This window comes from Mauremys mutica, chromosome 1, assembly GCF_020497125.1.
Source record: "Mauremys mutica isolate MM-2020 ecotype Southern chromosome 1, ASM2049712v1, whole genome shotgun sequence".
Classification (NCBI taxonomy): Eukaryota; Metazoa; Chordata; order Testudines; family Geoemydidae; genus Mauremys; species Mauremys mutica.
In genome coordinates this window covers 39,626,449-39,638,310 of record NC_059072.1, presented here as the reverse complement: position 1 = coordinate 39,638,310, position 11,862 = coordinate 39,626,449, and the positions used below count along the sequence as shown (strand labels likewise).

The 11,862-nt window shown below is 45.2% G+C and overlaps 1 protein-coding gene across 8 annotated transcripts in view; it reads left to right on the top strand.

The window, feature by feature from the left end:
* The first annotated feature begins 3,925 nt into the window (after nucleotides 1-3,925).
* HDAC10 (histone deacetylase 10) overlaps nucleotides 3,926-11,862 on the top strand; it is a 30,540-nt gene continuing 22,603 nt past the window's right edge. Inside the window, exons 1-8 of one of the 8 annotated variants that reach the window (XM_045030996.1) lie at nucleotides 3,926-4,037; nucleotides 5,050-5,116; nucleotides 5,701-5,835; nucleotides 7,068-7,164; nucleotides 7,699-7,796; nucleotides 8,063-8,167; nucleotides 8,363-8,431; nucleotides 9,257-9,383. In XM_045030996.1, coding sequence (XP_044886931.1) covers nucleotides 5,052-5,116; nucleotides 5,701-5,835; nucleotides 7,068-7,164; nucleotides 7,699-7,796; nucleotides 8,063-8,167; nucleotides 8,363-8,431; nucleotides 9,257-9,383 — 696 coding nt within the window. In that variant the 5' untranslated portion in view covers nucleotides 3,926-4,037; nucleotides 5,050-5,051. Of the gene's footprint in view, nucleotides 4,038-4,323; nucleotides 4,381-4,797; nucleotides 4,911-5,049; nucleotides 5,132-5,700; nucleotides 5,836-7,067; nucleotides 7,165-7,698; nucleotides 7,797-8,062; nucleotides 8,168-8,362; nucleotides 8,432-9,256; nucleotides 9,384-11,862 lie in introns of those variants that run through there. The other 7 variants (XM_045031022.1, XM_045031015.1, XM_045031007.1 and 4 more) reach the window with 7 other exon arrangements.

Genomic DNA, 11,862 nt, shown 5'->3' with positions numbered 1-11,862 from the left:
GATCTTAAAAAACAGTGGTGATGGATGGGTCTCAGCTTAATTTCAAACACATAAGAACTAATTTCATAAAGATGTATAATCAGCACAAAAACATGTAATAGCTACTGGATAAATTATCAGCTACACCAGTAATATGCTTCCTGTTGTGTTTGTATATTTAAAAAGTTTTAAAAAAAATCTGGTATTTTAAAGCAAGGTCCTGTCTAAGATCCCAACTACACCTGCTAGCACATGATTCTCTACCATGCTCCAGGGCATCCTTATTAAAACTAAGCAAATAGTTTTTTAGTGATTCATTAATCTCCCTATTGTTCACTTACATACAAAAATTTAAAAATCTAGCTTACACTTAGCTAATATATACAACCTTGTGTTCCTATCATTGTTCCCCTGGCTTCTCTCCTCCCACCATTGTGTCCTATACTCATCTGTCACATATTGTCCTTAGTTAGACCCCAATCCTTTAATAAACGCTTTGATTGAGTCTACCGTGGCAGAGCTCATTGCGGACTGTAAGTTCTCTGGGGCAGGGACTGTCTTCTGTCCCATGTTGTTTAGTTCCCAGCACTATGGAGTCCCACTCTTTGCCTAAGGCCAATAGTAACAACATGGCTTCTTCTTACCAGTGAGGACAAGAAAATACAGGACTGAATCAGATCTTAATATATTTTTAGAGCTGTTTGCCTATCCATACTGGCAATAAAAAGTTGTATTTAAACTGTTATAACAGTATCCCCATTCATAACAGTTGTGTACAAGCATGTTTATTCAAGTAGTGCAGATAGGCCCCAATATGAATCTTTCATAATAATTAAAATCCATATGGCATAGAGGTTTCTGTATATATCGTGGAACTCTTGTTATGAATTGAGTACTGTTGTTACTGGGAAAAATCCCGTCCTTAGGTAGGTGTCCACAATTCCAAATACAATTGACATTCATTAAATGTAAATCATTTGCCAGAGGATGTTGTGAAGGCCAAGACTATAACAGGGTTAAAAAAACAAGATAAATTCATGGAGGGTAGGTCCATCAGTGGCTGTTAGCCAGGATGGGCAGAGATGGTATCCCTAGCCACTTTTTGCCAGAAGCTGGGAATGGGCAACAGGGAATGGATCTCTTGATGATTACATGTTCTGTTCATTCCCTTTGGGACATCTGGCATTGGCCACTTGCCGGAAGACAGGATACTTGGCTATATGGACCTTTGGTCTGACCCAGTATGGTCATTTTTATGTTCTTATATATATGCATCTGAACCAGAGGTAGCCCATAGTTTGCTATTATGGACTGGAAAACTAATACAGATTGAGAAATATCCAGAAGCTGAAACTTTAAAGCTCTGTTGTATAATGAAGCAACTGGTTAAAAAAGCATATTGTTCAAAAGCTCAGGTCATTCTGTCCTGTGGCTTGTGTGTCAATCTCTGGTGATACAATGGTAAATATTTAAAGAACTCTGTCAGTGCTTATACAAGTACCAACTCTCCCATAAAAGTTGCATAAAAAGGCTCTCTTCAATGTAACATTCATACCCAGCAGTGGGTGACCCATTTTAGAAGCACAATAGCTTTCAGAATGGTCAACAACATCACTAACCTGGTTTTGATCATACTAAAAGGTACATTTTGAGTATGATCCACAGGGAATTAGATTCATGGTTCTTTATAAAAAATAAAATGAGTTATTTCCTTAGTTTAGTTTTATTTACCTTTATATTGAGGGATTTAGTCAGGATTTAGGTTGAAGGGTTTTGTTGGATTATGCCAAAAGTTTAATAAAATACTCCTGTTTTAAACTGTCCCTGTCTGGGAGTGTAACAAACACATTCAAAACAATCCCTGACAAAAGGGCTGATACCAGTTTGCACTAATGATATGTTTACGCTACAGCGGCACACCTGCAGCGTGGCAACTATGCCACTGTAGTGCTGTAGCGTAGACACTTGCTACAGCGATGGAAGGGATTTTACCTTGAGAGGTGGTAGCTAGGTCCAAGCAAGAATTCTTCTATTGACTTACCAGTGTCTATACTGGGGTTTAGGTTCAGACTGTCTCTGAGGATGTGAATTTTTCACACCCCTGAGCGAAGTAGCTAGGTTTCAGGTGTAGACCAGGCCTAAGTCTATTTACACAGCTCTGATAGTGTAGAGGGGCCTCAGAATGGATATAACTTACATATTTACCCACCAGAAAACCTCTTTACACATGAGAGAGGTATAAAGTGGCCTTAGTGTAAGGAGAACCAGGCCCTCCAAGTTTCCTCAGTGAGGTGCACACACACACACACAGAGCGCCCATGGGTGGCAAGTTTGTAAAAATTTTGGTGGTGCCCAGAACCCGCCCCCCTACTCCGCCCCCACCTGCCTAAGGCTCTGGGAGGGGGCTCGGCGGGGGAGGTCTGGGGTGCAGATCCTGGGCTGGGGATTAGGGTGTAGGAGAGGTGCAGGGTGCAGGCTTTGGGATGGAGTTTGGGTGCTGGGTGCAGGCTCTGGGCTGGGGCAGGGGGTGGGTGTGCAGGAGGGGGTGAAGGGTGCAGGCTTTGGGACGGAGTTTGGGGTTGGAAAGGGGTGTGTGGGAAGGGGGAGGGAGTTTGGGGATAGGAGGGAGTGCAGGGTGAGGGCTGTGGGGCTGAGGATGAGGGGTTCATGCTGCGGGGGGGCTCAGGAATAGGGCAGAGGATTAGGGTGTGGGGGGATGAGGGTTGGGGCTGAGGATGAGGGTTTAAGGCTGCGGGGGGCTCAGGGTTGGGGCTGAGGATTAGGGTGCAGGGGGATGAGGGGTTCATGATGTGGGGGCGCTCAGGGCTGGGGCTGAGGATTAGGGTGCGGTGGGATGAGGGCTCTGGCTGGGGATGAGGGTTTGGGGCGTTGGAGAGGCTCAGGGTAAGGGCAGCCTGCCTTGCCATTAGTGAATGACAGGCACTAGGACCCTGGGGCAGCAGACAGCAGTTCTGCTGGGAGCCCTCCGGCAGCACAGAGCAGGCAGGGGAGAGGGGCGTGCTTATTTCTGTCAGGCAGGGACGCGACGCGGGGGGGGGGGGTGGCAGGCGGAGGCTGGGACCTGCTCCAGGCAGGGACGTGGCGTGGCGGGGCGGGGGGGGGGGGGAGGCCTGCGGGGGCCGGGGCCTGATCCAGGCAGGGCCGGGGGAGAGACCCAGCTCCAACTATTGCTGGAGCAGGGCACCTGGCCCTGAATATTCCTGGAGCCCGGGCACCGCACAAATATATAACCTGCCGCCTATGAGAGCGCCCTGCCCCTCACAGAGTGTCCTGCCACCCCTACCCCAACACATACACTGAGTGCCCTGCCAGTGCCGCCTCCCCCATGTGCCCTGCCACCCCTGCCCCCTCTCTCTCACACACACACAGTACCCTGCCCCTCACACACATACACAGAGTGCACGGCCACCCCTGCCCCAACACATACAGTGCCCTGCCAGTGCCACCTCCCCGCCAGTGCCCTGCCCCTCACAGACATAGTGTCCTGTCACTCCTGCCCCAACACATACACAGAGTGCCCTGCTGTGCCAATGCCTCCTCCTCTCCAGTGCCCTGCCCCCCCTGCCCCCCCACACAGTGTCCTGCCCCTCACACACACACACACACATAGTGTCCTGCCCCTCACACACACACATACACCATGCATCCGACGAAGTGGGTATCACCCACGAAAGCTCATGTTCCAAAACGTCTGTTAGTCTATAAGGTGCCACAGGACTCTTTGCTGCGTTTACAGATCCAGACTAACACGGCTACCCCTCTGATACATACACAGAGTGCACTGCCACCCCTGCCCCAATACACACACAGAGAGTGCCCGCTCTCTCTCTCTCTCTCTCTCACACACACACACACTATGCCCTACCATGTAACTCCTCCCTCAAAGATCGGTCACGTGAGCCACTTAAATGGGAAGGACGGATGAGTGAGGTGGAGCTGTTGGGGGGTTTCACTCCGGATTCATGGGCTGACAAAGGAAACAGGAAGAGAAGACAAAGGGGCCTCGCCGCAGCAGCAGCGGTACAAAGACAGCCCAGGTAGGGGACGCAAGGCCCCAGCTCAGAGCAAAGATACAGCCCCCCCCCCCTTCTCCTTCGCACCCACCCCGCCTTCCCCCGAGGGGCGGTAACCTGAAGCCCTTTACCACCCCCATCCCCCATCCCCAGGCACAGCCCGGGAAGAGAACGAGGAGTGCGCGGCCTCCCCTTCCCGCCACTTGCGCTGTTCTTTTATGCCCGCGCGCCCGCCGCGACGCGGTGGTTTCCTGTCTGCCTGCAGGACTGATGCATTCTCAGACCCGCTCCCCAACTTCTTTTTCTGTGTTTGCACTGCTGAGCCAGGGGGCCTCACGGCCTTTTGTGGGGTGCCACTGACCTCGGGGTATGTGTGGTGTGAGAGCGCTGGAGCTTCACTAGCACCCCAAGTGTTTGGACAACTTGCTCGTCGGTTTATCTTTACTGGTGGAGGGTGGGGGCGTGACTGGATGATTTGATCTTGCAGTTGGTCCTGCTGCAAACACGCGATCTATTTAACAATAGGGAACCCCCGTGTAATTTAGACGCTCTAAAGTAAACTGATACTAGACTGAACCGGAAAGCTGAGCTGATATGGGCAGTTCTAGGTTACATATTAACATCCCACTGACTGATCTCTGGTCCTTGCCTTTGATTACACCAGTTTATTGTTTTGCATTTGAATTTCCTTTTGTCACTTTGTATCCGTTTTTTAAATTAATTTCTTTTTATGTCCACAAAACCCATCCTTCTAAAAGTAAACCCTATAAAGGTTAACGTGATAAATTATTATAACTGTAATGGCTATGGTATAAATAATAACACTTTTTGGTTTCACCAATCTGAGGATTACCCAATACTTTACAAACATACATTCAGACCAGCCCTGACAGATAGGTATGTATTGCAATGTTACAGTTTGGATAACAGAGTCTAGTGGGCTAATGGTAACAATGTTGGCTTGCTGCCTATTCTGACAATTGCAGGGCACAAATGCACAAATGTATCTTGGGATGTCTGTTTTGTTTTGTTTTAGCAATGGCTTCCGGAACAGCGTTGATTTACGATGATGAAATGACAAGTTACAAACTACTTTGGGATGAGTAAGTCAGCTGCAGGTTTGCTGAATTTTCTATCAACAATCCGTTATTAGAGCGTTTTTAGAAATGCTCTATACAAGAGCTGATGGGTGGCCCTGATTTCCATTTCGTGAGCTGCATTTTCTTGGGACCCAGAGAGTATTTTGATTTTATGGCTTTTGATCAAAGCAGAATCCTGCTGTAAATCCCCTTTTTTTTTGCTGGCCTTGAACATTATTTATCTCTGATCCTCTTTTCATTTGAGTACTCTTGCCTTCTTTATTTTGGAGCTCTAGCTCTATTTTTTATTGATTTTTTTTTGGGGGGGGTGGCTTCGTTCTTTGTCGGTTGCACTCCTGATGTTTTTAAAGAGCCACGTAAAATTCCTTTTTACTTATGCATTTTTATAACCAAAAAATGTTTGTTGTTCCCACACCTCCCCAAGTCCACTAACTGGAAAGTTTTCAAATATCTTTTTTTCTTTCACCCTTGCAAGAAAAAGGAATCTTCTCACAATGAAATATTTAAGCCTAAGCATCCCTGAAGAGGATTTATAATAAGCCTTGTTGATATTGTATTGTAACAAGATAATTATTGTTTATTTGTAGCCCTGAGTGTGATATTGAAGTGCCGGAAAGATTGTTATCCTCCTATGAGCAACTTAAACATTATCATCTTGTGGAAAGATGTATCCATGTACCTGTCAGGGAAGGAACCGAAGAAGAGATCATGTTGGTTCACAGGTGTGATATCAAGTATAATGTTCATTTAATCACCTGGATCTTATTTGACCTTTACAAAAAACTGTTCATATATTTTGCTGCTATGAAAGGTCCTGACCCAAAGCTCATTGAAATCAATTGAAGGATTCCCGCTGATATCAGTGGGCAATGGATCAGGCCCAAAATGAAAGACTAGTCAGATCTAGGTGTGGTGGGGGCAGGTGCCGAACAAACTTCCCTGCACAAGTCTGTAATGCACCTAAATCCTGTCCGACAATTTTCTTGTTTTTCCTATTCTGGGCTTCTTTTGAGCAGAGATAGCGCTGTATACAATTGGCAAACTGCAAAAGCAGCAAAGAGTCCTGTGGCACCTTATAGACTAACAGACGTATTGGAGCATGAGCTTTTGTGGGTGAATACCCACTTTGTCGGATGCATGTGCTAACTGCATATAACTGAGACGCTGAACATGTAAAACTTTAGAAGTAAACTTTAAACAAAACTAGTCCAACTTTGCCAGAAAAAAGAACACAGGAAAAATGGGAATTTTTATAAATCAAATAGGAAGAGATGTTGAGGGGAAAAGAAGGGGAAATTATCCAAGATAAATTGAATCAAATAGAAAGGCATTGTATTTAATTCTGCAGAAGGCCCTAGGCCCAGAGGGACTGTGGTATATGTACTCAGAGATGGTGCCCCAGAGATGGGATTCCTGAACTCAGAAGGCCCTGGCTGTAGCCCTGGCCCAGACTTAATTGTGCCATGTTGTGCAGTGGTTTTTCAGTATGGGAAAATGTTGATGGTATATTAGGATGAAACCACCAAGCTCAATTTTACTTGTGATCTGAATGCATTTTCTTGGGACCCAGAGAGTATTTTGATTTTATTGCTTTGATCAAAGTAGAATCCTGCTGTGGGATTGACATTCTGAAGCTAGGTCTCACATACTACCATCAACCTCTCATATTATCACATACTCTTGTTTTCTTTTCACTTTAGTAAAGGGGGAGAGATAGCTCAGTGGTTTGAGTATTGGCCTGCCAAACCCAGGGTTGTGAGCTCAGTCCTTGAGGGAGCCATTTAGGGAACTGGGGTGAAAATCTGACTGGGGATTAGTCCTTCTTTGAGCAGGAGGTTGGACTAGATGACCTCCTGAGGTCCCTTCTGACCCTGATATTCTATGTTTAGTAGAGATTTTTCAGGCATATCTCAGTTAACCTGCTTTCTCTTTTTTTTTATTATTATTATTAAAGTTCAGAATACTTGGAAGTTGTAAAGAGCACCCAGACAATGAATGAAGAAGAACTCCAAAGAGTCTCAGAAAATTATGATGCTGTTTACTTTCATCCAGTATGTGGGCATGGCCATTTCCCTGTTGTGATTTTATATACTGTTGCATTAGAAGCCCATTTTTTATAGCTAGAATTAAAATAGCCAACTTGTTTGTTTGTTTAAATATACTAGTAGTTTTTTTCATGAGGTACTTACAAGTATCAGTGTAGTAATTTTAACTGACAAACATAACAGCTCCACAGCTTCTGCTCTCTAACCACACCACCTGATTGAAGTATAGCTCTGGATTTTATTTTAAACTAATAAAAATAAGGAGACTAAGAGTTAAGGCCAACTCTTTCCTCCCATAATTCTTCCCATTTTTGCCTCTGTATTGCTCATGCTTCAGAACAGTGCATGATATACACAAATATTTCTAGTAAAAGTCATACTTGAATTTCCATTGTTAAATTCTGCTCTCAGTTACCTCCCCAGTGAAGTTGGATGTAACACTTCAAATAATATGTTATAGTGATGCAAAACATGTCAGTTATGTTTAGTTTAAACCAGCTGGTGGGTGGCTGATGACAATAATTAGATTTCTTTTCTTAGAATACTTACCGCTGTGCTAAACTAGCAGTAGGAGCAACGTTGCAACTGGTGGACTCTGTGATGTCAGGAAAAGTGTGCAATGGAATGGCATTAGTAAGGTAATGAAGCACTTAAGAGTTCTGACCCTCACAGAGGTACCGGCAGCAGGGATAAACCATGGGACCCCTTGAGCTAAATGTATGAGCCTCTACTGCCTGAGCTAAAAGATATGTCTCTTAGCCCTGGCTGTAGCAGGCTCATCAATCTCTTGCTGGCCTAGCCACCACTAGAGGGGGAAAGGGTGCCACTCCAACCAAGCAGGGGTTACATTACTTTTCAACCAAAGTTCATTCTTGGTGAGTAACTGTGTCAAGCTTTGTTTCAGGCCTCCAGGTCATCACAGCCAGCGAAATGCAGCCAATGGATTCTGTGTGTTCAATAATGTTGCTATTGCAGCTCAATATGCGAAAAGAAGATATGGTCTTCAGAGGTTAGTGTATATTTGTCTCTGGGGTAGGTTTTCAAAGACACAAATGGCAGTTAGGTGCCTAACTTCCACTGAAAGTCCATAGGCTTTCGGCACCAAAGTGCCTTTAACAATCTTCTCCTCTATCTGTTACTTACTATCCTCTTGGTTTGGGTTGCTGTGGTGGTTCTAGTGAATATTTCCTTTTGATTCATGCAGAATTCTCATTGTTGACTGGGATGTGCACCATGGACAAGGGATTCAATATGTATTTGAAGAGGATCCCAGGTTTGTAATTTTCTTTTGCATGTCAGGTTCGTTTATTTTTGGTTGCCTCTCAGTGGAATAAAACCCTTCTTATTTTGAAAATAGAAATTCCTACAAAATGCCTCTCATTCTTCTAGGTACACCTCTACCCCGATATAACACTGTCCCTGGGAGCCAAAAAATCTTACTGCATTATAGGTGAAACCGCGTTATATCAAACTTGCTTTGTTTCCCCCCCCCCCCCCCGAGCACTGCTTTACCGTGTTATATCCAAATTCGTGTTATATCGGGTCGTGTTATATTGGGGTAGAAGTGTACTTCATTCTCTCTGAAACTGTATTTCTTTATTCTCATTTGTCAAACAAACCTTTAAACCTAATTAAAAGTAATTTGTAAGTCTACTCTAGAAAAATTGACACAACATGAGCCCGGTGGCTACCTTTGTTTGCTGATAGAAAGCTCTCTCCGCACCACTATCCAAATATTCAGTGAACAGCTGGTCTAAACAAATGTGTTCTATGCTGTTTTCTAAAAGCTACAAACTGTGAGCCCATCAGCAAGACCCTTCTTTCAAAAATTCCCTTTCTCTGGCTCTAGAGCAGTCTGTGCCAGAAACTTACAGCAAAAGTGCCCTGGTTGAATTTGACTGTTGTGCTAGACTATACAGAGCTTTTCAAGTAAGTGGGTGCCAGTTTGTTCAGCAATATTAGTGGAGAGAAAGATGGGGAATGTTTGCTACTTAAGGCCTATTTTCATGCTGTATGTGAAATGAGCCAGAGAGAGTCAGATGTGAAAAGATCCTTCATAACTTTTGTTTCATTTGGGTTTGTTTGTTCTTTCTTTCAGTGTTCTCTATTTCTCCTGGCATCGCTATGAACATCAGCGGTTCTGGCCCTTGCTCAGAGAATCTGATTATGATGCTGTTGGTCAGGGAAAAGGAAAAGGATTCAATTTAAATGTACCTTGGAATAAGGTAAATGTTGCTTGACAGCATAACAGTGCACATTCAATAGCTTTGTCTGTCATGCATTCAGAGCAATGTGTTAGCAATTTTAGAAGTAATACTTTTGATGAGAAATGTATTGACTTGATTACTTGGCAGAGGTCACACATTCCAGTGAATGGAATCTCTTCTGAGAAAATGACTTTCAGTGTGATGATTTAAACAATCTGTCACCAATTCAGACATTCCCTTTCCTTTACCTGTATGTTATTTAGTTAGGCCCCGATACAGCAAAGCATTTGAGCACATGATGAAATAGATCCCTCTTCAGCAAAGAACTTAAGCACATACTTAAGACCCATTGAAGTTGAATGCGTACATACTTTGCTGAATAGGGATGGATGGCTGTACCTGGGGCCTTAAAAGCTAAGGCTCCTGCTTTGTATTCTGTTCCTCCTGTTTAACTTTTGCACCCGGCTTTGAAGGAACTGAGATCTGGAACCACAAAGGGACTTAGGCATTGCAGTGCTCAACATTGCAATGCCTAACTTTTAGGCACCTTGAAAACCACAAAGGCTGAGTTAGGATGCTAGGCCCTCTGTACAGTACTTGGGGAGAGACAGGCACCTGAGAATGGGATCCATAAAAGCCAGCACTTTAGGCAGGGCAATGAGAGATGCTGACAAGAGCTGGATGTCCTAAGTCCCTCTGCTCTTAAAGAGTTAGGCACCTAAGTCCAGCCTGCAGAGAGATACCTGTCTCTGCTTGTGGAAACCCTTTGTCTGGAGTCAGGTGACTTAGGTGCCTAAACTATTTCTTATGGCCTGTCTCACTCCGCACAAGATGGCAGGGGAAGGGAAGAGGAGGAGAGCTCCCTAATAACCTTTAGCCCTGTGATTAGGGCTCTCAAAAGGTGGAGGGAATCCCTGTTCAAATCCCTTCTCTTCATCAGGTAGAGGGAGGAATTAAACCAGGGTTTTCCACATCCCAGGTGAGTGCTTGAACCACTAGGCTAAAGGCTATTGTCCTCGCTGCCTATTTTGTTAGTGTTAGGCGTGCTCTGAGCTTGTCTGCTGGATTAAAGTAAGAGATGGAGGTTTGCCTATATCTTCTCCTGGTTTGAGGATCAGGTTGGAGCTTAGCCATGAGATAGGCATCCAGATGCCTGTCTTAGGGAGCAATGTGCATGCTCGGAGGCAGAAACTTACCTGCCTAGGGGACTTTTGCAGCAAAAGTTTAGGTACTGAGCGAATTTAGGTAGCTGTGGGGTTAGGTGGCAGCCAGGTGAGGGTTTTGCAGATTGCAGTGGTGCCTAAAACTGGGACATAGGCACCTGTCATGGGGTTCAGGATGCAATCCAGACCAGTGAGCGGTTGTCACCATTTGCCCTGCTACCCTGAATGCCTTACAATGCTTTGCTGCTGTAGCTCCCAGCCTGGGATGTTCACAACCTACAAACATGCAGGTCACACCCTGAAGTGTCTGTGTGTTAGACAGTCCTAGTTCAGCAGCTCTGACCCCAGCAGCCTGTCTGTAGCCCCACTCTGTCTTCCACCAGCCTTGGTTACAACCAGCAAGGTGACCCCAACACACTCCCAATCCCAAATTTTCTGAAAGCCATGTGCTCTGTAATGTCCAGTCCTCACCTGGACAGTTCAGAGAAATCATAAGGTTCATTTGTTTCTCTAAAGACACACAAGCACATTACAGCTTATTAACTTAACTTGAATAAATGCAGCTTTCCCTTTAAACACAGCACTGAGTTGGTTTATAGTAAAAATAAAACAAATTAATTAACGACAAGACATCGGTTAAGTGATGCCAAGTAAAAGGAATACACTTAGAAAGGGCTACAAGCAAATAAAAGTGAAAAACACACATCTAACAGTCTAAAACCCAATCCTAGCAAGGTACAGTAACTCCTCACTTAGTCATCACAGTTAATGTTGTTTTGTTGTTATGTTGCTAATCAATTGGAGAACATGCTCATTTAAGGGAGCATTGTGCAACTTTATAACATTGTTTGGCAGCCGCCTGTTTTGTCCACTGCTTGCAGGAAGAGCAGCCCACTGGAGCTAGCTGGTGGACCGGCAGCCCTCCTATCAGCTCCCCACTCCCCTAAGTTCCCTGTGCGGCAGCTGCTCAGCAAGCTAGCAATTGCCGGGTAGTTCAGCTGTCCCTCCCCCCACTGCTATGTGCTGCTCCTGTGCCTTGGAGCTTCTCCCGGGAGCCTCCTGCTTGCTGCGTGGGGGGGAGGAGAGGAGCTAATGTCAGGGTACCCTCTTCCCCTCCACTCCTTTACCCCATCGTGCCATCTCCACAGAGCAGGGGGGGACATGACAGGGCTCAGGATGGAGGGAGCTTGCTGGCAGCAGCTGTTGTCTCAACTTGCTGATTTACTTAAAAAGGCGGTGTACTTAGAGTGGGGTCACTGTACTTAAAGAGGTTATACATGTCTCTCTCACACACAGCGTGTATCTCTGTCTTTCTCTGCCATGCTGTCTCCCCT